The 27,112-nt window shown below is 54.4% G+C and overlaps 1 protein-coding gene across 4 annotated transcripts in view; it reads right to left on the bottom strand.

Moving 5' to 3' along the window:
• Positions 1 to 27,112, bottom strand: part of TNS1 (tensin 1) — a gene marked incomplete at both ends in the record, with an annotated part of 220,739 nt that overhangs the window by 71,762 nt on the left and 121,865 nt on the right. For 3 of the 4 annotated variants that reach the window (XM_080688952.1, XM_080688953.1, XM_080688954.1), the window contains 13 exons: positions 384 to 449; positions 2,931 to 3,060; positions 3,384 to 3,459; positions 3,652 to 3,712; positions 4,820 to 4,932; positions 8,339 to 8,422; positions 10,040 to 10,104; positions 10,457 to 10,579; positions 11,820 to 11,870; positions 13,627 to 13,798; positions 16,171 to 16,220; positions 21,714 to 21,764; positions 22,531 to 22,572. In XM_080688952.1, coding sequence (XP_080545078.1) covers positions 384 to 449; positions 2,931 to 3,060; positions 3,384 to 3,459; positions 3,652 to 3,712; positions 4,820 to 4,932; positions 8,339 to 8,422; positions 10,040 to 10,104; positions 10,457 to 10,579; positions 11,820 to 11,870; positions 13,627 to 13,798; positions 16,171 to 16,220; positions 21,714 to 21,764; positions 22,531 to 22,572 — 1,084 coding nt within the window. Of the gene's footprint in view, positions 1 to 383; positions 450 to 2,930; positions 3,061 to 3,383; positions 3,460 to 3,651; positions 3,713 to 4,819; positions 4,933 to 8,338; positions 8,423 to 10,039; positions 10,105 to 10,456; positions 10,580 to 11,819; positions 11,871 to 13,626; positions 13,799 to 16,170; positions 16,221 to 21,713; positions 21,765 to 22,530; positions 22,573 to 27,112 lie in introns of those variants that run through there. The other variant, XM_080688955.1, reaches the window with a different exon arrangement.

Genomic DNA, 27,112 nt, shown 5'->3' with positions numbered 1-27,112 from the left:
AAAACTTTTATTAAATTGGCCTTCAGGTTGAACACCACCCTTCTCATAAATACCCATCGTCCACCCAGCATCTTTCGAGCGTCCCCCTCCCTCAGCAGTCCCTCCATCACAAGGCCCTCAGGCCCCGAATATAGCAAAATGGTGACCTCGCGGCACCAGGACAGTTTATCCTGCCCAGCGCCGCTCTGTCTGCTTTTTTATTTTTGTTACCCAGAGATTAAGTCACCGGTTCGTGTTTCGCTGGGGGTCCCACTGGTGCCCACAGCCTTCCCTGCGGGCCTGCCTCCTAACCACAGGTAACTGGGTCCTTGGGAACCAGCCGATTTGGGGGGATATGAGGGTGGGGGAAGGGACTTGAGGATGAATTCTAACTTGGCTCATACCTTGAATTTTCTCTGGTCCATAAGAAAATACAAACTCCACTTTGCCATATTCTGGAAATCGATCATCTGGAAAAAAGAAGAAAAACCCCAAATGATCATGGGATTCCCAAAAAGGACTCCATAAAAGCTTCTCTTCTAGAAAAAAAAAAAGATCAAGTCATATACATGGTTAATATAATAACAGTAAACATATGCCTATCTCTACTTATATATATAAGATATATATACATTAAGTTATAACTGTACAATGAAATTTAAGCTCCTGCCCACCAGAGCTCCAGGACTACTTGACTAGAGTAACCACTTCTTACCATTTCTATTTCTTGTTCTACAAGTGAATTACTTCTAAGATTCTAGATAATATTCTATGTGGGGGGTGGCAGCGTGCTGGAAATTGAACTGAGGAGCATTCTAATTCTGAGCTATATGCTCAGCCCTTTTTATTTTTTATTTGGAAATGTGGGTCTCATGAGGCAATTTAATCATTAAATTGCTGTAATCTTTCTGTCTCAGCCTTCCAGGTACTGGGATTACAGGTGTGCGCTACCACACCCAGCTAAATAATAATATTTCATGCCACTGTTTCTAGACATCAATTTATTTATTTATTTATTTATTTATTTATTTATTTATTTATTTATTTTGTAGTACTGGGGATTAAACCCCAGGAACATTCTACCTCCAAGCTATACTCCCATCCCTATTTTCTTTTTCAGGTCTGGGGATGGAACACAGGGGCATTCGACCTCCGAGCTACACACCCTGCCCTGTTTTTTATTCTTTACTTTGAAACAGGGTCTCACTAAGTTACAGAGGGCCTCACTAAGTAACTTAAGCTGCGAACCACGATCCTCCGGTCTCAGCCTCCCAAATGCTGGTATTACAAGTGTGAGCCACCACGCCCGGCTTATTTTAAATTCTTTACTTTGAAACAGGGTCTCACTAAGTAGCTGAGGCTGTCACAAACCACGATCCTCCTGCCTCAGCCTCCCAAGTACTGAGATTACAGGCAGGTGCCACCATGCCCGGCTTGGACCTGTCCATTTTTAATGATAGGATAGGAGCTGTCTCTGGGCTCCTACCACCTACGAGGAAAAAACCAGGAACCTCCCTTCCTTCTGCCTCTCCTCGGCCTCACAGTTATTTTGCCAGCTATACCTTTATTTTTCTTAGAAATACTGGCTCTAGTTATGTTCTATTCTGTAATTATAACAGCATCTTCTGTTTTGGCCCTTCTGGCTCGGATACAAGGAGAACTCATCTCAAAAACATCCTTCCCTTCTGTGAGCTGCACCTCGTCCAAGGCTTGGCTCCATCCCTGAGCCTGGACATTGGTCCCCATTCACCACTGCTTATAGCAAAAGCTCATAGCAAGAATGGCGTCTGCCCCGTGGGACACATCATGGTGTGCAGGGACCCATCACTGCGAGCACCATTTGCAAGATCACGTCTGTGTATCCCTCTCCAGGAGACTGCGAGCTCTGGGGAGGAGGGCTGAATTCTCTTTGTAGCTCCAGGATCTAGCATATGCTTGGTGGGTGGGTGACTGAAGATATGAATGGGTGAGTTGGGTAGGCGATAAATAGATGGGTAGATATATGAATGGTATATTGATGAGTAGATAAATGAATGTGCAAATATGCATGAATGAAAGGAAAAATGGGTGGGAGGATGGAGAGGTGGACTGATACATGAACATGCAGATGGATGGATGGATAGATATGTCTCAGGCCTAAATGGAATATAGGTAAAACCTCAAATGAACAGAAAGAAGCAGCAAAGGGATGCCTAACCTTCCCTGCCTGCCCCCCCACTGCTGCCACCCCCCACACCCCGTGAGGTGTTTTGCACCCTGTGGGGTCATGATTCCCTGCCAGGGCTGCCTCTCCAAGATCTCAAAGCTCCACCAACACAGAGACATGTCATGTTTTACTTTATCCCCCAGCACTTAGAACTGACACTAGCACAAAATGAATGCCCAGTGAATGTTGAAAAAACAATCACCAATAAGATGCACAGGACAAATTGGGAGGACCAGATGGAGATAGCAGACAAGCACTGAGAGAAGGGCATAAGATACAACACAGGCTGGGCCTGGGGATAAGCTTCTCCCCACGTCCACTATGACATGAATTCCTACACCACTCTCGACCCTGTCCCAGTTCTCTCTCAACTCCTTCCCACTGTCACCAAAAACAGGCGAGGCTTGGCGAAGCGTGCAGCTCAAAAAACAGTGGCCCCAGACAGGAGGGGTGACAAATGCCAGTAATCCCAGTACTTGGGAGGCTGAAACAGGAGGATCACAGGTTCAAAAACAGCCTTGGCAACTTAGCTAGACTCTCTATGACCTAAAGAGACCCTGTTTCAAAATACAAAAAATAAAAAGGGCTGGGGGTATAGCTTGGAAAAAGAATACCCCGGGTTCAATCTCTGTTAACACACACACACACACACACACACACACACACACACACACACAACAATGGCGCCCATTTCCACCATATCCCCTGGAACTGGGCACTCCTCCCAGCCCCGCCCCAGACCCACCTTTGAAGGCCTCATCGAGGTCCTCCTTCCCAAAGACAACCCCAAGGTCATGGATGGCACAGGTGTGGAACTGCACACGAAAGATGACGTCTCGGGCCGGGCTCCGGAACTTCTTATGGTAGCACTTAAGCTGGGGGGAAAGGGGACAGAGGTGAGAGGTCAGGCCCAGAGAGCCTCCAGATCAGCTCCACTGAGCGCAAAGATCACCCGAAACCCATGAGGCAGAGGTTGCCAACATCAAATGGGACCTCAGAGCTCTCTAGAGAAACATCTAGAACAGCAAGAAGTGAGCCCAGAACTAAAAGCGAGCTTCGGAAGGGAGGCCAAGGCCAACGCAGGGAGTGGACCAGGACATTGGCAGCCCACCAGGACTGGCCGTCATGTCCCAAGGGCAGGAGGGGGGGCCAAGAGAGAAGAGGGGTAGGTGAGCCTGAGGCGAAGGGCGGCACTCACCAGGATATCTCCCTTCAGGAGCAGCCCCGGCTCGATGGTGATGCAGATGCTGGTCTGACTGTCTCCTGGGATGTTGCTGAGGGACAGAGGCGGGCAGAGAAGGATGATGGCTGGCGGTGGGGAGACTGTGTGCGCTCCCTGCTGTACCTGGGCACAGGGCTGCTGGGAGGCCCATTGACTGCCTCCCTTCAGCCTCCCCACCACGGTCCCCGCTCCTGGGCCTGGGGCCTCAGGCATCCCGGGCTTCCTTTTCCCATAGCATACTCACTAGATGCCAGATGTGTACACTGGTTGCATGGCCTGGTAGATGCGGAGGAAAGGCCGGCACCCTGTTGGGGAAAGGTGGTGTTGCTAAGTCCATGGAAATAATGGGGAGGAGGAGGAGAGAGTGAGGGAAGAGAGGGAGGAGGGAAAAAGGAGTCAGGGAGGAGAAGGAAAAGAGGAATGAGAAAAAGAGGAAGCAGAAAGGGGAAGAAATACTAATTTTTTATTTGTAAGGCTATTTATTTATTGTAGTACTGGGGATTAAACCCAGAAGCATTCCATCTCCAAGCTATACTCCCAACCCTATTTTATTTCTTGTTTTGAAACAGGGTCTCATCAGGTGGCTGAGAATCTCAGTAAACTGCTGAGGCTGGCCTTGAACCTGCGATCTTCCTGTCTCATCCTTCCTGTCTCAGTACTGGGATTACAGGCATCTACCACCATGCCAAGCTCTTGTAAGGTATATTAAGTAAACAAAACATTGCCGCCTGAATATCATCAACCAGTAGGCTCTGCAAGTATCAAACCTATTTTTCAGATTAATACGCTAGAGCTCAAAAAATCCAGGATGTGATTCAGGTGCGACTCCTCAAGCCTCTGGGCTAAGTTCTCGTATGCCTTTTTACCACCCAGGGCTGCTTCTTTTTGTTGGTTTTGTGGTTGTTGCTGTTATTGTTGTCGTTGTTGTTGAAAATATTTATTAAGCTCTTTAATAAATTATGTGCACAGCTTTTAGAAAAGTGAGCCTTTTGCAATGAACACATATATTCAGATACCTTTAAGTTTTTTATGCTCTTTTACATTGTCATCTTTTTCCCCAAAACTAGAGGTTTATAACTTTTAATTAGCCAAGTGTGGTGGCACACGCTTGTGATCCCAGTACTTGGGAGGCGGAGACAGGAGGATCGCAGGTTCTCAGCCAGCCTCAGCGATTTAGTGAGGCCCTCTGCAACCTAGTAAGACCCTATTTCAAAATAAAGAATAAAATACGGCTGGCTGAGGGTGTTGCTTGGAGGTAGAATGCCCCTGGGTTCAGTCCCCAGTACTACAAAATAAGTAAGTAAATAAATAACTTTTAATATAGTATGCCAAAAGATGTTTATTACCCAAGGAGATGGAGGCAGGAAGGAGGAGGTGAGAGGGGAAGGAAGGCCTTGGGCAGGGGCAGGTACCTCCTTTGGACTCAAAGTTGGGGATGCCGTGCATGATCACATGGTGCAGAAACAAGGGCTTGTTGTTCATTTTGATGGAGCCGGAGAGCAGGCCGCTGAAGTAATGTACATACCTGTACAGGGAGAGGGCGGCTTCAGGGAGCGAGGCCTGTGCTGGTATAGTCATTCCTGTTCTCCTTGCTGCAAGACCGTGGCCCGAGCTGCCCTGCCTACTTCCCCCACTCCCAGTGCAGCGCCTCTCCCAGGCCTCCTGGCAGCTGAGGCCTCTGCCCCAGGACAGGCCTCCCAGGCTGCTCAGAGCCCCAGGTAGGAAAATCAGGAGGAAAAGGACACCTGGAGCTGGGTCAAGCCAAACAGCTCACTTGGGGTTCTCTGGCGCCCTCTGGTGGTGAACATGAGCCTCTCTTTTCTGCTTCACTCCCAGCCCAGGAACCTCCAGCTGGACCAAAGTTCCTCCCACATCCCTGACAGTGACAGGCATCATTGAGCTGCTCATGAGGCAGGCCGCCTGACCAGCAAACAGTTCTGACAGCCTCACACCGAGCCAAACACGCTTGTGCTCATTCTCATACCCAGCTCACCCTCACGTCCCAGCTCTGCCCCCATAGCCTACCAGCCACACCGTACGCCAGCAAGGAGCAGGAGCTTATTAATTATAGTTCTTTACTTCATACCACACTAAAGTGTGTGGCGTTCCTCTGCAGCAACTATTTCACTTGGTATTGGAGATAGCTAACTCCCAATAAGTATCTCTATCTCTGGGGTCAGCATCCACCAATCCTTTTAATAATGATGCTACAGAAAGAATGAAAGGCTGACCCACCTTCCTTCCTTCTAGACAAAAAGGAAAATCAAGCCCAGAGATGGTTGTTGGAGTCCCAAAGACACACAGTAAGAGTGCAGAACTAGGGATGGGAAGGAAAGAAATCTAAGCTGCAAGGCCCCCCAAGCCTGAACTGGAGGCCGATCTCTTGCCGTTGATTGGTGGATACCTTCTCCTTTCCTGACTGGCCAGAGGATGCCAGGCTGAGTCAGATGGGCCAACCAAATGCATCCTGGGCTCTGCGGGAGCCAATAGTTCTTTGAGGAGAGTGGGACAGGAACTGGGTGACCAATTGAGACAATGCTCCGCTCCTATCTCTGGGCTCCCTGGCCCACCTCCAGGCCTGTGGGCCTCCGGTCTCTGAGCTGGGTGGGGCCACCTCAGACTACCCAAGCAAGATAATCTGATGGGCAGTGCCTGCTCTATTCAGGCCCCTGCCCAGCCCCCAGCCCCATTCCTCAAACCGGAAACCTGGGATGGCGGGTTTCCATCAGATCTCCCGATGGCGCCAACAGGATGTGTCTGTGTGCCGGGACAATGAGGCCTGGGGCGGGTGACGATGAATGGGGAGCTACAGGCAAAGCCCCTCCCTCTCGCCTGCCCTTCTCCCTCCAAGTGCCCATTCGGAAGGCGGGAAATTGGCCACAAACACACAGAACCCCCCCGCTACACTTTCACTTGTGGATAGATAGGATGCCTCGCCCTTAGCAGATGCATGGGCCGATAGGAGCTGCCAGGGTGACACCCACAGGGACACACCCCAACCACATGCTGTGCAAGTCCACGAACACCACTGAATGATCCTCTTCCTGATAGGTAACGCCAGGGGCCCCTTCTCTAGGCCTCGCTGCCCAGCTCAGGGACATGCCGCTCTGCCCACCTCTCCAGACCACACCATGCCGTCGGGACAGCACGTTTCTCTATCAGAACCCCGCCCAAGGCCAAGGGCCCACACCAGGCCTAGCAGCCCTGCATGGGGAACCCAGGTCCAAGGAGCTGGGGCTTGGCCAGCAGTGCTCGGTGCCATGGGAAGGTGCTCACAGCTGTGTGTGAGGCCTAGCCAGGATTTTCTGCACATAAAGACATCCTGTCTCTGACCACTGACTCCGACGCTGGCCAGCACATCGGCTTTTTGCGCCAGTTGTGAGGTGCCAGGGTGCCTGAGGACGCACTCACTTCTCCTTGGGCTTCCTACCACAGTGGCAGAGACAGCCCCCAGCTGTGACAGAACACTGCTAGCCAGACAAGAGAGGTAGGGGCGATGGGGGTGCATGTTGGGGACCCCTGACATAAACAGAAAAGCAAATGGGACACTTCACTATCTGGCCTCTGACCTGGCTGCGACCCCCACCCCCAGACCCTTCACCTGGACCTTCACGTGGAGGCTTCCTCCTCTCTCGGATCCCACCTCACGTCCCCTTCAATTTGCACCAGCCCTCATGTCCATGCCAGCTCTCTCCAGCCAGGACTGGACTTTCTCCTGAACACTTATCACCATCTGAAATGATCTTTTGTTTGAAAACTTGGATATTGTCTCTCAGAAGCTCAGCTCCGTGAACCGTTGCCTGACAGATTCCGCAGCATCTCCTCAGCATGTGGGACAGTGCCGCACATCACAGGCGGCTGGCAGGCCCGTGACTCCCAGCCGCATCAGAGTGGGACTGAGTCCACGTTCCAGGTCTCCAGTGTACACCTGGGTTTCCCACCGTTCTGACTGCAGCTTCCCCAAAGACCACCTGACCCTGGCAGCACCCTTGCCATCCTGTAGATCAGACATCATTGACCAGCGTGATACCCATGGAGCAGAGCCCTCAGGTCAGCAGGCAGCACAATCAGCCCATACATCAGCATACATCCATAATCGGAGCATACATCCCAGCCCTGCCGCTACCTGCCATGGTCCCCGGCCATGTCCTCTCCCTAACCAGCCTCAGGCTTCTCATCTCTAAAATGAGGATGCCCTACATCGTCATATGGCAGTGTACCTTTCTCCCAGGTAGGATTCACAACCCCTCTTTGAGAGGAACGCCCTGGATCTCCCCATCAACATAGCCTGGCTCCCACATCAGCGCTCCTTGCTATAGCCCTGTCCTCTTTCCTCCCTAGTGCTCGCCTCCGTCCAGTGTTGTCTTGGTCACTCGTTTGATGTCTCCTTCAACAGACCATCACTGTGCAAAGGGAAGGGACTCGCCCTGCTCCCTGAGATGCCCTAACGCTTGTAACTGCAGAGTAGAGGGCCTAAATTTTATCAAGTGAATGAATGATTCTATTCCCACCCTGCTTCCTGGCTGGGTTACTATGAGACCCCAGTGAGACCAGGTATTCAGGGCCCTCAGCAAAATATTGTAAACTCTCCCAAAAGAAGGTGATCTTTATCTTGGGTCTTAGTGACCTCTCTGAATGGGCAGCAGTGACATCAGCTTCCTGTAGACTCTTCCACGCCCTGAAGCAATCCTGCCACCAGGGCCAAGGACAGCTCGTGCTTCTTACACATGGCCCTACTGCCCAAGTCAATGCCTCCCCTTGATGGTCTGCTCCCTAGCAGAGGCCTCAGAAACCCATCGCCGTGCCAACCTGTGCCCACGCTGAACATATGTGCTTGGCACATCCCCACCTAAACTGAGGCCCCATGCCCTCTGAGTCCATCAGTCTAGTTCCCATGGACAGGTAGCGGGCCACACATCCTGGAGACCCACCTTTTCTGGGATGGCTGGCCAATGGGCACGATCTTATCCTCGTAGAACCGCTTCATTGCAAACCGGTCCAGGGCCTGGTCCGCACTGAGGGAAGAGACGTTAAGTGAGAGGAGCCACTACCACAGCCCAGAGCTCCTTGTCCCTGTGACCCCGCTGCCCTAGATCTGCAGAGCACTCAGGTCAGCCCTGGTGTCAGGTGGGGAGGACAAACCTCTCCCTCCACCCACGCTTGAAAAGCTCTCAGGAGGAGCGCTCCAGCATCTCTCCTTCCTGGGTGGCACAGTGCTCAGCCAGGGCATCAGACCCAGGCCCCGGGGAGCCAGCTCTAGCTTAGTACTTACTGGGCCTGCAACTTAATTCTTCCAAACCTCACTTCCCTGCAAATATGGAGGTGATCACTGCACTTTTCTTAAAGGTGTTATGGGGACACAGTGAGGTACCGAGGAGAGAGCGTGGCACACATGCTCGGGGAAAGTTCACCACCAAGCGAGATGAAGCTGGGTGAGGTTTCTCAGAGCCCCAACAACAGCGTCCAGATAACCTACTCATCCTCAGAGAGCACTCAGAGACAGTTTCAAAATAAAAGGATCAGGTACGTCGCTCCCCTGTTCTTGACTCTCTGGCAAGTCCCATCACTCAATGTCCCCAGCAAAGCCCACAGGGGAAGGCTCTGCTCTGGAAGCTCCCTCTGCCTCCCCTCCCCTGGCTCCAAACACGCCGGCTCCCTGGAGCCCCCCGACACACACACACACACACACACACACACACACACACACACACACACCAGCATCTCCACCCAGATGGGCTCCTGCCCCTGCACTCAGCCTACAAGTTCCACCAGGTTATACAGGCCCTTGGTTGTGTCTCTGCCAGTGTCACCTGGCCCGTAGACCTCCTCTGATCACATCCCTCACCCGCTGTCCTCCTCTCATCTCTTTATACTTTCACAGTGACTGTCACCAGCTGTTCCTGGTGACTCTGTCACTTATTCAGTATCTGTGAGGCAGGGCCAGCCCAGCACCCAAAGTGGTGCCCGGCGGCCACTGCTGAATGAATGGACCCTGGCCTCCCTGCAGATGGGTTCAGAAAACATAACTTCTAGATGGTTCCACCAGGCCCGGATATGATCCAGCATTTCTTGTGGACTCCCTCCCTTCTCATCCAGGGAAATAGAAGGCAGTTGGGAGCCGGGCGTGGTGGCGCACACTTGTAATGCCAGCGCTTGGGAGGCTGAGACAGGAAGATCACACAAGGTTCAAAGCCAGCCTCAGCAACTTAGTGAGACCCTGTTTCCAAATATAAACAAATATAAACAAATATAAAATAGGACTAGGAGTATAGCCCAGAGGTAGAAAAGCCCCTGGGTTCCACCCCTAGTACCACAAAAAAAAAAAAAAAAAGGCAGTTGGGCAGGGATAGGTGGTCCCAAGAAGCCAGCTGGGCGGGGTGTCATGACCAGGTCACCCTACACTGCCCCACAGCAGGGCCCCCGATAGGGTGGCTGTTCCTCTGCCCACAGGCTTCTGCCTCAGAACTGTGGGTACACACCTTCTGTTCCAGGGTGCCCACACCCCCTCATTGCCTCCCATGCCCTTTATCTGACCCTCCCAACCCAGGGAACACAGAGACCGCAGGGGGATGGGAAAGGGAGCATGTCCGCTGTTACCAGTGTTCAGGGGCAGGAAGCCTGGGGCCTCTTACCTGGCAGATATGTTGCTGTAGTGCATGTAAGCCGCAATGACCACACCTATCCTGCCTCGGTTTCCCTGAAAGAAGAAAAATGGCTTGCTTTCTAAGGCCAGGCCTGCTATCCAGAAGCCTAAGAGGAAAAGCCATGAGGGCTGGAGAGAGGAGCGCAGTTCCCAGAACAAGCAGGAGGAAGGGGGTGCAGGGAAGGGAAGCAAGGGAGAGCTGAGTCCCAGGAAAGGCAGCTGATCATCACTGCAGGGCACCGGGGGTGTCCCCACTTCCTGCAGTGCCCTGGGACAGAATCTACTATGCCTTAGAATGGAAACTAGTACACACTTACAGATTTGCAATCCAGACACATGCAGGTATACACACTCATCCAAGGACACACTCGGGTATGTCCGTACACCCCTGCCGCCCCGCCCTGACCTTGTTGTGGAGTACAACAACGTTGTGGGGATCAGCGTTCAGCCACGTGTCCATGGCCTTGCAGACGCTGCAGATCTTCTCCAGAGCCGGAGTGTGTAAGTCGGGCCAACCAAATTCCAAGACCTGTGGCCCAAGCCAGGAGTGAGAAGAGGAAGCCCTGGGAGTGAGCCAGGCCAGCGGGGGCAGCCACATGGGCCCCCCAGCACTGGGCGGCCACCGGCAGCTATGGCTCAGCTCCTGCCCTGCTGGCCACCCTCCTGGGAGGCGAGCTGCTGAGGACCAAGGACAGGGACCAGATCCTGGGCCAAGATCCCGATGCTGGCACAGACTCCCTGCAGGCACTGAGCCAGACCATGTCCCCCTCCCAGCCTCAGTTTCCTCATCTGTGTGTAAAGCTACTTGGAGCCAAGGTCTGTAGCACATGTTTTTGACCCCAAGATGTGCAGAGGGGCCCCAAGCACAGCCTCAAGCTCCCGTCCTGTGGTCCATGAGGCCTGGCTCAGGGCGAGAGAGGAGACGCCCAGGGTTCCTAGATGTTCATGGCCTTCTCCAGGCCTTGGGCATCCATTGTGCAGGCCAGCCAGGAGAAATCTAGAAGGTGCATCGGGCCAACGTGAATGGCAGTGCCTAGCTCCCCAAAACCTTCCCAAATTCATAGAATACTTTTTATTTGTTTTCCAGAACTGGAGATTGAACCCAGGAGCATTCTTTCTCTGAGCTACATCTCAACTCTATTTTTTATTTTGACATAGGTCCTCACTAAGTTTCTGAGAGCTTTACAGAGGCTCCAACCTGCATGCGATCTTCCTGTCTCAGCCTCCCAAGGTCTAGGATTACAGGCGTACACCAACCATGTGCAGTGTCACATAGAAGTTTTAATAAAAGTCAGCCTCTTCTTGAAGAGCCACGAAGCACACCTAACCCAGCCCGGTTATTTTCAAGGGAGCAACCTCAGGCCCAGAATCCAGGACCGGAGTGCACATCACATCCCACAGAGCAAAGAAAGAAAACACTGATGGCTGGAGATGTAAAGCAGCATTCCTAGCCACATTATATCTGAAAACTAAAAATCTTTCAACCCCTAGCCAACCCCAAAAGCCCCGTGTGCTCCACCAGGGGAAGACGTGGGCAGGAAGTCACTGCACCAAGCTTTGCTTTCTGCAATTGGCATCAAAGAGACAATGACTGTGTGTCCTTTTCTGGACACACATAAGATGGCACCTGAACTCTGAATAGGTTTTTCAAACTGTCATGGCACACCCCCCCCCAATATTCCAAAGTGGGAGCCACAGGAAAAGCAGCCTGTCCGTTCTCCTTTTCTTTCAGGTGGGGAAAGGTCACCCCCAAAGAGCTACCCACTCACCTTGGCATGAAGTTTTGTGATGTCAGGTCTCCGCTCGGACAGATTGAACAGCTAGAAGGAGACAGAAGCAGGGGTCGTGAGGAGGTGTGGGTAAAAAAGGCTAGAAAACCCACTGGCCACACAGGGCCCAACAGAGCCTCCTAGAGCCCCAGACCAGCCATGAACTCCCTCCACATCCTTTCTCCCATGATTGGAGGAATTCTGTGCACCCCAGTACACATTGACCAAGAGGAACTCAACATCAGTTATTGGGGGGAAAGGGAGAGATGTAGATGCTCAGCCATGCCCCCACCAAGCAGATAGCCTGAACCACAAATGAGAAGAGGCTGGCATGGGACCACATGCTGAATGATCACACATGGCCATCTCCGGTTTCCACTTCACAGGTTGACCTCCACTTCACTCCATAAAGATGCAATATTTCTGTCACTAGACACCCCTTGCCAGAGGGCGCAAGCCCTCGCAACCAAGGACACCTGTCCTCGCACATGTGTGCCTGGCCACCCCGTTCCCCCAGTTTCCAGCATTCCTCCCTCCACCTCCAAGGGGGTGTGCAGACCAGCCTGCCACCTGCCCCCAATGCTGGGGAAACTCAAAGACCACTGTGTCAACTCCCAGGAGAGAAGAGGACATAGCCTAGGACGGGCAGGATGGGAGTCATGACAGATCTCAGACACACACAGAATCCTGAGCTCCTAAAGTCAGGAAGGATCCCAGGTGGCTTCTGGCTCACTCTTGCACCCCAAGAAGGAAGGAGCATGCCCTATCAATTAACAGTGGCTGCCACTCAACGGGCACCTGCACCCGCCAGCCCTGTACTGAGGACTTCACTTATGACAGCTGTCTTCACCCTCTCAGCAGCCCTGAGAGGTAGAGTGTGGTCAGACCCATCCTGCCGACAGGAAGCCTAGGCTCAGGGAAGCGACGTGAGCAGGCCACATCCTCAGTAAGCACAGAGGCAGGATTTGAACCCAGGGCTTTCTGATGTTGCAAGCCAGGGTTTTAACAATTCCCCAACACAGCGAACATACAAGGTTCTAGTGTGGGTTGAGCAGTGTTCCCACAAATCCATGTCCACTCAGAACTTTACAATATGCCCTTATTTAGAAATAAGGCATTTGTAAGTATTAAGGATCGTAATATGAGATCACCCTGCATTGACGGTAGGCCCTCCATCTGATGACTAATGTCCTAACAAATAGGGACAGGGAAGAAGGCCATGTGGGGACCAGGCAGAGAGTGGGGTGCTGTGGCTACAAGCCAAGGAGAGCTGAGTTCCAGGCACACTGGAAGCTCAGAAGAGGCAGGGGAGGATCCTCCCTCTGCTCTTCAGAAGGAGCTGGCCCAGCTGACACCTGATTTCTGACTCTAGAGTCCACACTGAGATGATACGCTTTTGTCATGTAAAACCTCGCAGGTGGGTGGGCTTGTTACAGCAATCCTAGAACCTGTACGTGGCCTCCTCCATCCCACCTCCGCTACACTGTGGTGGACCTCAGAGGTCCAGGTGGCCAGCTCACGTGCTCCCTGTAAGTGTACTCAAGCTGTCCTCTGGGGCCAGAGACAGGTCAGCCTTTCTGTGTTTGAGGAGACCTCTCCTGGCCACCCACGTGTGTCAGGTGACTCCTCTGGGCCAGCTTCAAGGTCCTCAGGACACACGTGGCCACAACTCTGGCTGCAGATATGCTCAGGCCACGTAAGATGCCCAGAGCTACCAAAAAAGAATGCACTGGCTCTGGGGCAGGAGGGTGGACACCGAATGGCCAGGAGGTGGGAGCAGATGGAAGCGCAGACACCCTGTCCTCACCAGGTAGTTGCTGCCGTGTTTGGACGTGAGCATCTGGGCCACCTCGCGGAGGTTGCTCCGGAAGTTTTCCTCATTGGCTGTGCTGGGGAAGGACACAGCGATGATCCTCTCTGTGACATACACCAGGTCCAGCTCACAGCTGTCCTCCACGGCCCGGTTCACACTCATTTTTCTAGGGAGACAGTGGACAGAGAAGGTTCCCAATCAGCCCTCCCAGTGCAAGCCCCATAGTGTATCCGCACCCCAGATACACCATGCACGATCACCACATCCAGCCCAGGAGGCACAGCTGACTCCCAGGGTCAAGGCTCCCCCTGGTAAAGCCAGCAGCCAGCCCAAGAATGCCAGACAGAGCAAGCTAGGCAGGGGCTGGCAAGGACTTCAGACAGTGTCAGAACCAAGCAGTGAGGGCACCAATTCCAGGTTCCCATCAAACTGTGATTCCAGGATTTAGAAGCAGGGCCTGCCTAGCCAGGAAGCCAGAAGTCCAGCCTTGCTGCCCACATACTGCAGCGCCTAGCCAAACAGAAGTCTCCTGAGGGCCCTGAGGAATTGTCTAGAGAGGAAGGAGAGCCCAGTTGGGTGCTCCCGGGACCCTGGAGAGCAGCCCTCTGCTGCTGGGGCTGAGGAGGGCGTGGGAGGCCTCGCAGGGGATGGGGGCAGCTCAGGTGACGTGCTCACCTGGGGTCCAGGTGAGCCAGGGCAGAGTACACATTTCAGCCCTCCTGGAGGCAGCCAGCTCCTGCCCTCTGCTCCCTGGCTCTCCCCACCCCGGGCTGCTCACTGCCTGCCTGAGCCACTTCTTGGCCATGGCCGCCCTGTTCCTAAGGGTGCTGAATCTTTGTTCCTGTGTGGGGGCAGGTAGGTCCTCGAAGAGGTAGGGAGCCCCCTGAGCTGGCCAGGGCCTCCACCAGGCGCTGGGTGGGGGAGCAAGGGACTCACATCTTTACACCTCCTGGATTGTCTTCCAGAGAAAGGATCCAGGAAGCTCACAGGGGGAGCCCACCTGCACCCTCCCCCACTCCACACCTGGTCACCCCATCACCACCTCCTATTCCCTCTCCTTCTCGATTCCCTCTCCTTCCAAGGAGGGCAACGCACACATTCCATTTTGCTAAACTTCCACTAGAGCAGGATAAAGTCAAGACTGGAGGGTGTTGAAGAGTGATGGGACGTAAGCCCAGGACACTGAGAAGAACCCAGGTCTCCACTAAGGTTGATCTGAGCGCAGGTGCTCAGATGAGCAGGGAGAGGGAGAGTCAAGGATGACAAATGGCCTCTCCCTGGTGGGATGACGGGGACTGGGCAGTAGACTTGGAACGAGAGGCTGAGGGAAAGGAGCCCAGTTTGAGCTAGACTTCTAAGCTGGACCCTATGGTAAGCTTGTCATGGCAGCCACAGGAGTGGAGCTCGACCTCGGCCACTGCCTACCCAACCAGAGCCTGTGACCAGAGGCCGCACACGTTCCCCCTGAAATGGATGGGGGCAGGGAGCCCGGCTAACCCTCATCCTAGCCCTCCAAAACTCACTTGTGCTGGCTCCAGGAAAGGAACTCCACTGTCAGAAAAACTTGCAGGCCCAGCTCCTATCACCCAGCCTCTCCCTCGGTGCAGCACGGGAGTAAAAGGGTAAGATGGTGACAGGCAAGAGCCAGCTGTGGCCCGTCCTGGGCACTGACCTGCCCGTCCTCTGGCCAGTTCCTGGCAAGGACGAGGAGGCAGGACAGCGCCACCAGCTGGAAAAACTCAGCATCACACTCTTTATCCACTTGCTGGTCCCAGCTATAGAGAGGGAGGGGATGTGTGTGTGTGTGTGTGTGTGTGTGTGTGTGTGTGTGTGTGTGTTTTACTGGAAATTGAAATGGGGGAGCATTCTACCTCTGATCTATACCCTAGCTCTTTTAAATATTTGTTTCAAAACAGGATCTTGCTAGGTTGCTGAGAATTTCACTAAGTTGCTGAGGCTGGTCTCCAACCTGCAATCCTCTTGTCTCAGGCTCCCAAGAACTAGGATTACAGTCATGTGCCACCATGCCTGGCTGAGGGAGTCTTTTAAAGAGCCACGACCACCAGGGCTGGCGTTCTTACGCACCTAGCGAGTTTTGGGAAGTGAAGGTCAGTAGGGCAAGCCAGAGAGCAAGAGACCAACGAAGGCTGGATCTACAAGGAATGGGCCCTGCGCCTCCTCCCCATGTGGAGACGTTCCTTTTACAAATGTCTCCACAGTTGCATCTAGGTGGCTGTATATATGACCTTTAAAAACTTTTAACCTCCTCTCTCTGAAACTCCGTTCTTCATCTGCCAATATCCGTACCTTGTGAGGCTGTCGCAAGGCCTCGATGAGCTCATGCAGGTAAATAAAGAACAGCTCAAGGTCTGGCTTAGCGCTGGAACTCAAAACATGATGGCTGCCAAGGCCCATCCACCTGCATCCTCTCACTGTGGCCCTACGGCCTCAGTCTTGGGGCCCGCAGGGCAAAGCTCGAGAACGCCCTCAGAGACCCCACCCCACACCCCACCCCTCGCTCCTGCGGGGGAGGCATACCTGATGGGCTGCGGATGGAGCTGGACACTCGGGGTGACTCTCGTGGAGCCCTGGGAAGAAGAGAAGGCAGCATTACGGGGGTCCCGCACCATGGTGGGAGGAATCCGCAGACAGATGTCCCTGGGAGCAGTCAGGGCCGTGACCAAACACAGCCTCTTCTCCTTCATCATCAATAATCCAGCCCCGTCAGCCCGACACCCCAGCAACACAGCACCCTGAAGCCAAAGTTCCCCGTGAGCACGCCTGTGTGTCAAACCTCTTAGAGAAGGAAGAAATCCCCAGGCCAATGCCCACTTAGTTATCGGCCACTGGATGACTGGACATGCATCTCCTCCGACCCCCTGGGCTACCATGGTTGTTCTAGCCCACCAAAGAACAGAGGCTAGAACCACGCAGAGGGAGGCTGAGCGGGATGGCGCCCCAGGGCCAGCTCTGAGCCCGACTCCTCCGACACCCTCACTCCACACCCTCCTCTCCCACAGGCGGCAGCAGCGGCAAGCCATCCAATCAAGTCTTGAGATGGAACATCCAGGTGTGTCCAGTGACAACACAGTCCGGGGGGCTGTGGTGGGGAGCCACACCCCTAGGGACCCAAGTGCCTGTTACCCCTCCTCCCCACTCCCATTCCTGTGACTGTCAACTATACAAAATTAGGCAAATGGACCCAAGCTGGTGCCAAACCTGCCGGAGTCACAGACCCATAGACCCCAGGCTCTGGGTTCCAGCATCCCGCCCCCCCCCCCAGCCTCCTGAAATGCCATGTGTAAGAGCGGGTGGCAACCCCCAAGGCTTGCTTGGGGCTGCAGCAGGATCACGAGTGTGAGGCGCTCTGCAGAATATCTGGCACCCAGGAAGTGACGGCTGATGTTTTAGCGATTACTGTTATACCAAATACAACTAAAAGGGAAGTCACTAAGGTCAGTGACAACCATTCCAGTCTAGAGAAACTCAAAGCCCTGTGTCCCCTGTCCTCCCAGAGCCCACCCAGCCTTACAACACTTCCCAGTACACGCAGCCAGGAAGCCCAGCCTCTGAACTCCCAGGCCCAGCCTGAGCTCTCTGACCATCAACACTTCCCAACACCCCTGTGCCTCCCAGAAACCAACCTATCTCCAAGTTGTAGCCACCTCTTGGAGGAGACAGGACCAGTCTGCCAAGGAGGGGAGACTGAGGCACATGACTCACCCCAGGTCCCCGGGAAGCAGATGACCAAGCAGGGTTCACACTCCAGCCTGGGGCTGAACCCCAGAACCCGGAGCCAAGGAGGCCCCTTCAGCCACCTACCGGCCCTGCAGGGCCCAAGGAGCAATCAGTGGGTGGGCTCAGCCTGGCTCCCAGCTGAGCCCAAAGTCAGCGCAGCCTGCTGAGAGGAGTGCACTCCATCCAGCTGCCCTGGGCAGGCGGGGCAAGGCAATGCCCCAAGTCCCCGCCTGGGCTGCTCCAGGCTCTTCGGCCGCCACAGCACAAGTTGAAGGGAGCCAAGTGGGGCTATTGGTCAGAAACGTTCTCAGCCTCGGCAGCTCTTCTGGCCCCAAGGACTCCCTGACTGCATGAGTCAGGCAGGGCAGCGAGGAGGGAGGGGATGTGTTTGGTTTCTGAGTCCCGAACTAGGTCATTCCCCAACTACCCACCCCGAGGAAGGCAGAAACCCAACACTCCATCCATCTCATTTCGCTGATCTCTGATGAGGAGTCCGTGACTCTCCCCAGGCCGGGCCTGACTCCAGGCCCCGGGGCCACCCTACTATAAATAGACCCTAGGGTTTCATCCGCTGCGGATCCCCAGCTTTCAGACGAAGCCACCACAGCTGCTTCGAACAACTGGAAGCCACAACTTAGCCAAGGCTCGAGGTGTGGCCAAGAACATGCGCCCAGGCACGGGAGCGGGAAGAGACAATGGGGTAGATTGAGCCGGGCTTGGCAAGGGAACCCGGGAGCCAGGGAGCCAAGGCGCAGGGGCAAGAAGGATGAGCGCGGCCGGAGACCTGGCTCCTGTCTCCCCAGCGCCCTCTTCCAAATGTTACAACACTCCGCATTCCTCAGCCTCCCCACCCTGACAAAAGCCAGGGAGGATAAATAAAAACTTGGCCCAAACAGTCTGGCCATGCTAGAGGTGCTAAGGCAAAGTCCAAGCCTGCTTCCCCAGGCAGCAGGGAGGGGAGGTGGGGGCGCCTGCCCCTGATGGCCCCCCACTGCAGAAGACAGGATGGACAGCTGGACTGTCATCCCCTGATGAATCACTAGGCTGCCCCGAACTGCCGGGGCTTCCTGTTTTCTACAAAGTCTGGGGCATGTGACCCTCACTGTCCTTGGCACAGAGCAGACGTGGCGGGGTGCACAGGGGAGCTCAGGGAACAACCAAGCCCAAGGCCCCAGAACACCCAGGTGACCCTGCTTCTGGAGGCTGCTACAAGAAGGCCTCCTGTCCTCTCTATCAGCTGCCACGGGGGCGTCTCCTTCCTGGGTTGACACTCACTGGGGCCCTGGCTGTGTGCTCAGCCAGGTTCTGATATCAGGGAGCTGATAGGCTGCAATGACGATCCTCACTAAAGGACCAGGGTGAGAAGGCACGCTCGTTCTCCATTACTGTCTGTAAAATGGGCGCAGCGTGGGGCTCAAAGGCTCCTGGGTGAACTCCACTAAGAGCCCCTGGGGAAAACTACTAGAGACTTTACCAACAAGAAAAATAATCTGCCTGTCTGCCTGTAATTCCATTCTTTTCCTCTCTAGGGGATCTCAAAGCCCTTAACCCACATGGCTTTGAACTTCCTCCAAGCCCCTCCCAAGACACAGACCAATAATAGAACTTTTGATCCAGCTCCCTCAGCACCAAACAGAACCCTCCCCTATCCTGATCTCCAAAACAGTCTCTCCTTTGCCAAAAGTGCACCATGAAAGGAGATTCCACAGCCTCCCTAAAACAGTGTCTTACTTTCCTCGCTATCAGGAAGTTCCTCCTGGTATCTAGCCCTCATCCTCCCCGCTGAAGACTCAGCCAACTCTTTCTGCAGGCTGATCCTGACTCAGACACGCCTGGGTGGCTGGAGATCTACCACTCCAGCCTCCCTTATTTGCCACCTCCTTTCCCAGCAGGAGCAGCAAGGGCGGGAACCTCAGCCTTGGGTGGGGCTGGTTAGAAGCAGCATCCCTCTGGGAAAAGTCTGCCTTCCTCTGAGCTCCACAGACCCCACACAACACCTCTGGACCAAAAGAAAAGCTGTTTCCTGAGCAAGTCCCAGGGGGCATGCGGGGAGGAGGGTCAGTAAGAGAACAGCAGGGGTCCCTTCAAGTGGCCAGAGATAGGTGGTGCCCTAAAAGGCCCGTCCCATTCCTACACCCCTCCACACCAAACCCCTCCGGCCACACCCCTTCCCCTCTCCTTCCTGCCCACCAGCTTGGATTTTTCCAAAACAAAGTGCGACATAGCACACCGTCCGCAAACTCCACTGGGCACCAGCTCTGTGGGGAAACAGCCATTCCTGCACCGAGTCCTGGGCCACGGGCCAGAGACAGGAAAACAGCTCAACAAGCAGGCACACAGTGCGGCCACAGCTGCTCTGCACGCAGGCTCTGCTTCCCTGGGCCGCCCCGACCACAGAGCCCCACGCTGGTCAGCGAGCTGTGACCTGGGTCACCCAGCCTGGGACAGGTGTTGGGAATCCTTAAAATCAGGTTTTCCCTCCCTCCTCTTCTGCAGCATCGAGAATCTTCTCACTTGCTAACTTTGCACACCCTCCCTCAACCAGGAGAAACAGACTCATCTTGTCCTTCCCACGTCCATGAGAGACAACACCCTTCCTCACCCCAACACACAGACACATTCATCCCAGACCAACAAAACTTTCCTCTAAAAAAAATAAAAAGCTTTCCATCACAACTAAGTCACCGCTTTCTCTAACAGAAACAAGGTCATACGTACCCTCCCAGTCAACAGTTATTTATGATGTCTAACCTCACTCCCTCTTGCTGCACCTCTAGTTAATAGACTGAGTCAGGCACAGTGGCACACACCTGTAATTCCAGTACTTGGAAGGCTGAGACAGAAAGAGCACAAGTTCAAAAACAGCCTCAGCAAGTAGTGAGACGCTCATCAGCCTCGCAAGACCCTGTTTCAAAACAAAAATAAAATAGGGCTAGGGGTACACACACACACACACACACACACACACACACACACGCTCTGTTTGGCCCAAACTGGGGATGAGGGGAGGGGATAGTACATGGCTTCTAAACGCGCCCAGACCGTTAGGCTTGGTTCACGGCTATCACCCTGGCCCCTGGCCTACGAGTCTTAGATTACAACAGATCCCAGCAGCACTCCAAGAAGAGATGGGATGGCATCCACAGTCACCTGAGCCTCTGCATCCTGGTCTATAAAATGGGGTCACAGCATCTGCCGTAGAACAGTGTCATGAGGATCTAAAAACGTGGGGCCCAGCTCCTGGCCCTTAGTCAAAACAAGAGTAATGCAAATGGTTAACATCTATTGATCATCTATTATACGCTGAGTACCTTAAGTGTGTTCCTCCTCCGTAGTAAATACGCATGGAAAGTTCATTTGCCCCCATCTCCAACCAGAAGCATCCAAAACCCAGACAAGGGCCCCTCCCTGATAGGTCTGTCAGTGCCCACAGGAACCCACGCATACCTTGAACAGGGCCTTCCCCACTAGCTTGAGAGGCATGCTCCTGCTCCTCCCGCAGGGCCCGTGCAGCCGGGGGGAACACGGCAGTGGCTGCCCGCAGGAGCTGCTCCCCGGCACCTCCCTCCGGGGCCCTCCCCACCGTGGGTCAGGCAGCTGTCAGATGATAGGGCCTCGTGCCACCAACAGCTCCCCCTGTGCCAACCGCCAAAACCACTCCCTGTTCCTCCGCAGATCGGGTGGAGAGGATGGCGGGGCCAGCACGTTGTCAGAAAGGGGCAGGGAGTCGAGGATGGGGTCTGCCCCAGGGCATGGAGACTGGAAACTAGCCAGCCACAAGTATGGCTCAAACCGGGGTCCTGGGGAGCCCTGTGCCCTTCACTGGGGACCTTCTATTTAAGGAATTTGCCCTCTGCCCTCCTACCACAATGTAAAGCAAGGGGGCCAAGAGGCCAGGCAGCCTGGCCAGCTTCCTCATCAGCTGTGTTGAAGCTGCATGGAGACCTCTGTCACATCCAAAGAGTTCTGTCCCCAAGGAAGCAGAGCTACGGTGTTTCCAGGCTGGTGATGCCTGGAAGCCTCTGATGGCTTCTCTCTGTCTCCGCCCCATCCCTCCTGCCCTGCTCTGACTATCGCCATATAGTCTTTCTGTGCTGCTCAGCACACAGACACGGCCCCTCTTCCCTCCCCACCTGGAGCTCCTCCTGGAACCCCGGGCGAATGAGCTCTGGACCCAGCTCAGAGGCAGGCCAAGGCCAAGGCCAAGACCCAGCCAGTGTGTGAGCAGCCTGCCCTTCCACAAAGGGGCAAGGAAGACCCACAGAACAAGACGCTGTTCACCTGCCACCCCACAGCCCCTGGCCCAGGGGCACAGGCTCGCCCTCCTCCCTCCTCCCACTCACGTCCTCCTCCAGGCTCTTCCGTGAGTTCCCGCCCCGGGAGGCTCCTTCTCCCTGTACACAGAGGAAAGGCGTTAGAGAGGAGAGCCAGGTTAAACAGTCAAGGAGCGCCCCAGTCTTCCACCTGCTGGGTGTGTCTGGGGCCAGGGGGTGAAAGGGCCCAGCCCGGGAACTTGTGTTATTTGTAAAACATTTCTTTGTCTCCTAAAGGTCCCCTCAGATCTAGCCAAATCCTCTCATTTTCGTCCTATGACCAATTTCTCTCCGTGCAGGGGATCCTGTTCCTATTTTGCAGATATGGAAGGTGAGGCACAGGCTCGAGCCCTGCCGACAGTTACACTGTTAGGCCCCTGGCCGACTGGGACACAAGCTCAAGTCCTTCCAACTCCATGGAAAGGGTCCCGAGTTTATGCTGGCCGTTGCGGGGAGACACTTCTCGGCGGCTAGGCTCAGTTTCCCCAGTGTACATCCCACCCACACTCCTCCCTTCCTTTTCTACCAGCCTTGAGGGAGTGGTCAGTCTCTCTGCTGAGTCTGAAAGGCCTGTTTGGAAAGAGCTGCCCAGCTTTCTCACATTCTACATATTTAATAAAGAAGCCCACATTTAACTACTGGCCTGTCCCTCACTTCCCCCTGCCCCCACCTCTCCCTCACCACCTAGTGGTGCCTAAACACACAGGTAGGGCCGGGCACCACCTCCCAAGGTCACCAGCATCCCCACACTGCCCCAGAACCTATTCCAGAAGAACATCCCAACTACAGGTGTTCAGCTTCTCCCAGCCACCGTCACCCCACGCTCAGCCCACATGCTGACACTTACCGTGTCCACTACATTCTTTGGGGTACTCTCGGTGGTGATGGGCTGTGGAGAAAGACAGACAATAGTGTGATCTCTCGGGTCAAATATCCCCTGAATGGGGATTGTACCCCCGGGTTGGTGGCTGAACAGGCAGACTGCCTCCCCGACATCCCAAGACTCAAAGACTGGCCGGTTACCCAGGCTCGGGAGGCAGAATTGGGAAAATGAAACCCAGTCCCATCAGTACTAGCACCAACCATGCTCCAAGCCTTCACCCAGGACCCATGCCAGAGCCCAGCGCTGGCCTCTGACCCATAGTCACTGAGCCCTCAACGTGGACGGAGAAACAACTGCCGAGAGCTCTCGCCCCGCGAGCTGGGCATGACGCCTACGCTCTTGATTCAGGACAAGAATCCAGGGAGGCAGGGGCCATTGTGATCGTGTAGCCCTACCTTACAGATAAAGAGTTAAGTCGAGTGACCCGACCGCAGTGGCTCTGGTGGGCACAGGAAGCTTTGAAGCCCATCTCGGGCCTCACGCTCTGTGCCCTTTGCATGAAGCCACAGCAGCCTGGGAGAAAAACCTGTCTGAGACCTATTTTCCCAGGGGGGTCCAAGGCCTTCATCCTTGGTCCTCACAGACCTTAGTCTCAACACACAAAAGCTCTGTTCCATCAGACCTGGATTCTGCTGGCTCATTCCCACACCTAGGATGCCTTATGGAATGACTTCTCTCTTTTTCTTTGTGGAAGAGTCCCCTCCATGAAGCCCTCCCTTTGCACCTAGCAAGCCTCGCCATCTGTACCACTTACTTGGTGTATGCATGATCTCACTGTGGGGGTATCTGCCTTGTTTCCCCAGCAATTGTTTTGTGATTCTTATTCTATCCGCATCTAAAATAGATTCAAGGCAGCCAGGTCTGATGGCCCATGCTTGTAATCCCAGTACTTGGAAGGCTGAGACCGGAGGATCAGAGGTTCTAGGCCAGCCTCAGCCACTTAGCAAATAAAATGTTCAAAACAAACTGGACTGGGGATGTAGCTCAGGAGGAGAATGCCTTGGGTTCAATCCCCAGCAACACACACACACACACACACACACACACACACACACACACACACACACTTTTATCAACTCAGCTAAAACTCCTTCATGTAAAGAACCATGACTGATGTGTAGTGGGCCACCAATAAACACCTGTTGATTGATCACCCCCAAGCCATCCCTCCTGTGCACAGAGGCGCTGCAAATACTTGCAACATGCACGCAAACCAAGTGTGAGATAGTGTGTCTCAGAACAGGAAATGCCTGCCCCAACCCCATCCCCAAGACCTGAGGGATGCCAGTCGGTGAAGACAGGGCCTGCAGAGTGCCCTCCGAAGGTCCTGGCATCAGAGACGAGTGGTGGGCAGGGGTGAGCATGGAGGGGAAGCGGGCCGAGATGGAGGTATCGGCTGCTCCTTCTGGAAGGATCTGCCCTTCTTGCCTGGAGACTGGGAGGCCGACACTAAAACTTCTCCAGGGAATAAGACTTCCTGAGCAATTCAAAGCAGCATGGGAGGTGGGGGGAGGACCAAGTCCAGGAGTGGGGGCCCATCAGCCACCCACCCCCTGTGCCAGGCCCCCGCTGGAGTCTGAGGGCCCCTTCCACACCTCCAGGCTCTGCCCTAATCCCAGCCCCTGGTCAGGATCCCCTGGCCAGGCTGGGCAGTAGGCCGGAGCTGCCTGTAAATCCTGGCCAGGTTGTTAGCTCCCATTCCTCTACTAGGGATCAGCCCCCATCCCTCCAGGGGAGGCTCCTGTAGCAGCCTCGGCGCACTGGTCTCCTCTCAGCCCGCAGCAGTCTTCTTCTTATCCAGGGCTCTGTCGTGCTCACGCAGAGACCACAGGTTGGCCAAGATGGCCCAAATGCCTCTTCTCTGAGATGCTGTGGTCTTGGGTAAAGGGAGGCCCTGGAAGGGGAGACCCCAGGACCTTTCATATGCAGATTCTACCTAAGAACAGATGCAAACCCAGAGCTCCCACACCACAGCGCCCACTGACCACGGAGCTACCCAGTCTCCCCAGAACGGACAGGCACAGGGTGGGGTACGAAGGAGAGGCTGAGTGCCTGTCCAGGCCCCTCAAGTCCCTGAAGAGACCCTTCGATTCCTCCCCAGGGTAAAAGGTCCTTGGCCTGGCTTGAGACCACCTACAGGGCTGCTGGCACTGGGGCGCCCCACCCAGAGGTCCTCAGGAGCTACATCCACAGAGGGACCCGGGAATATGCATTTCCAACAGGTTGAGAAGCTCTGGCCTGCAGACTGCCCAGGGTCGCATCTAAGCAACCAGGTGACCTTGAGCCCTTCGCCCTTGATGCCCACCCAGGGTCCTTCTGTGGCGACCAAACAGATTCTGCACAGAAAACCCTGAGAATCGGGGGAGAGAGAGGAGCTCAGTACAGGGGAGAGGCTCTCAGGAGCTGCTGCTACTGTCTATCATCTTGCCCTCAGGGGCACCCCACGCATCCCTCAGGCCCACCCTGCCCTGCCCTGGCCCTCCTGCCCACCCCTTCCAAGCTTGGCAAGGGGCAGACAAGGAAGACAGAGACAATATTAGAAACCACAGGCCTTAGCAGAGCAAGAGAAACTCTTCCTGCCAGCAATCATCTGAGCGCCATCCCCTTCGCCCCCACCCTTCCCCTCGCTGGAGGCCAGGCACAGGGCCACGCTCTGAGACAGGCTCTCTGAGAAGCTCAAAACTTCCCAAAGCCCCTCCCAAGGCAAACACCCAAGCTGTTCTGCAGAGTTTGCAAACCTAGCCGCACGCCACCCAGTTCCCCTGGAACTTAAATCCCACTTCTCTGTTTCCCAACCACTGGAGAGCCCAGAGCTCCCCGGAATGAAAAAGTGTGAGGGCCTGGTTAAAGGAAGGCAGGCAGTCTCCCCCAGCCGGGCAGCGGCCAGCGGGAAGGTCCCGGGCACCCAGAGCTGTGTGCTTCTGAGCAGCAGCCCCAGAGCTTCGATGACTGGCAGAGACCCACTGGGCCCTGGCCATCACCCCACCTCAGGCACAAGCCCCACGCAGGCAGACACACACACACACACACACACACACACACACACACACACACACACACACACACTTTACCCCCTCCCTGGTTTATTTTTCTTCTTAGAATGCATCGCTCTCCAACACACCACATGTTTTCCTTACCAATCCCCTTTTGAATCGGCCATTCTCACTTAAACAGAAGCTCCTCTTCCTCACCTGCCAGAGTGCCTGGGACACTCTTCTGCCCTCTGGATTCAAAGCCCTTGACCTCTCTTTTTGCTTGGCTTTGGGCTAGAACCTTTTTATACCCACTACACACATGCGCGCACACACACAACATCCTTGCACACCATCAGCTCTGAGAAGGGTTCCTCTCTCCTCTACCCCAACATGGGAGACTGAGACTCAGAAGGAAACAGCCTTGGCACCACGGGCATCTCATGGTGAAGTGCGACCAGGCTGGGCTGGCTCCCAGGTGGGCAGAGCCCGCGGCCAAGCCCACCACGCTGCCCCAAGCCCAGTCCCCAGCCCAGCTTCAGGCAGGGCTACTGGGCACCTCTAGCTGGGTGCAGAAGGAGGAAGCAGCTGGGGCCCAACCAGGGACCTCTGGCTCCACCATGCCTGTTCCAGGAAACAAATCTGCAGTTCATGAACCCTGCGCCGCCAGGTTTAGTGGCGCACACTTGTAATTCCCCGCGCTTGGGAGGCGGAGACAGGAGGATCGCATAGGTTCGAAGCAACCTGGCTGGCTTAAGAGACTCTGTTTCCAAATAAAAATATAAAAATAGGTCTGGGAGCATAGCACGGAGGTAGATGGGTTTTCAGGAACCCCAGTACCACCAAAAAAAAAAAAAAAAAAAAAACCTGCGCTGCCAGGTGTGGTGGCACACACTTGTAATCCCAGTATTTGGGAGGCTGGGACAGGAGATTCACAGTTGCAGACAGCCTCGGCTACTTAGTGAGGCCCTTTGCAACTCAGTGAAACCCTGTTTCAAAATAAAGAATAGCCGGGCATGTTGGCGCACACTTGTAATCCCAGCATTCAGGAGGCTGAGACCAGAGGATCGCGGTTCGTGGACAGCCTCAGCTACTTAGTGAGGCCCTCCACAACTTAGTAAGACCTTGTTTCAAAATAAATAATAAAAAATAGGGCAGGGGGTGTAGTTCAGAGGTTGAATGCCCCTGGGTTCCATCCCCAGACCCACAAAAATAAAATAAAATTGCCGGGCGTGGTGGCGCACGCTTGTAATCCCCGCGCTTGGGAGGCAGAGACAGGAGGATCGCGCAGGTTCGAAGCCAGCCTTAGCTGGCTTAAGAGACCCTGTTTCCAAATTTTAAAAAAATGTAAAAATAGGTCTGGGAGTGTAGCCCGGAGGTAGAAGGGCTTCCAGGAACCCCAGTATCACCAAAAAAATAAATAAATTAAATAAAATAAAATAAATAGGGCTGGAGGTGTAGCTCGGAGGTAGAATGTTTCAAAATAAAGAAAAAAAAATAGGGCAAGAGGTATAACTCAGAGGTAGAATGGCCCTGGGTTCTATACCCAGTACCACACAAATAAAAAATAAAAA

The sequence above is a fragment of the Muscardinus avellanarius genome, assembly GCF_963383645.1.
Source record: "Muscardinus avellanarius genome assembly, chromosome: 2".
In the NCBI taxonomy this organism is placed as follows: domain Eukaryota; kingdom Metazoa; phylum Chordata; class Mammalia; order Rodentia; family Gliridae; genus Muscardinus; species Muscardinus avellanarius.
This window is presented reverse-complemented; position numbering and strand designations above follow the sequence as displayed.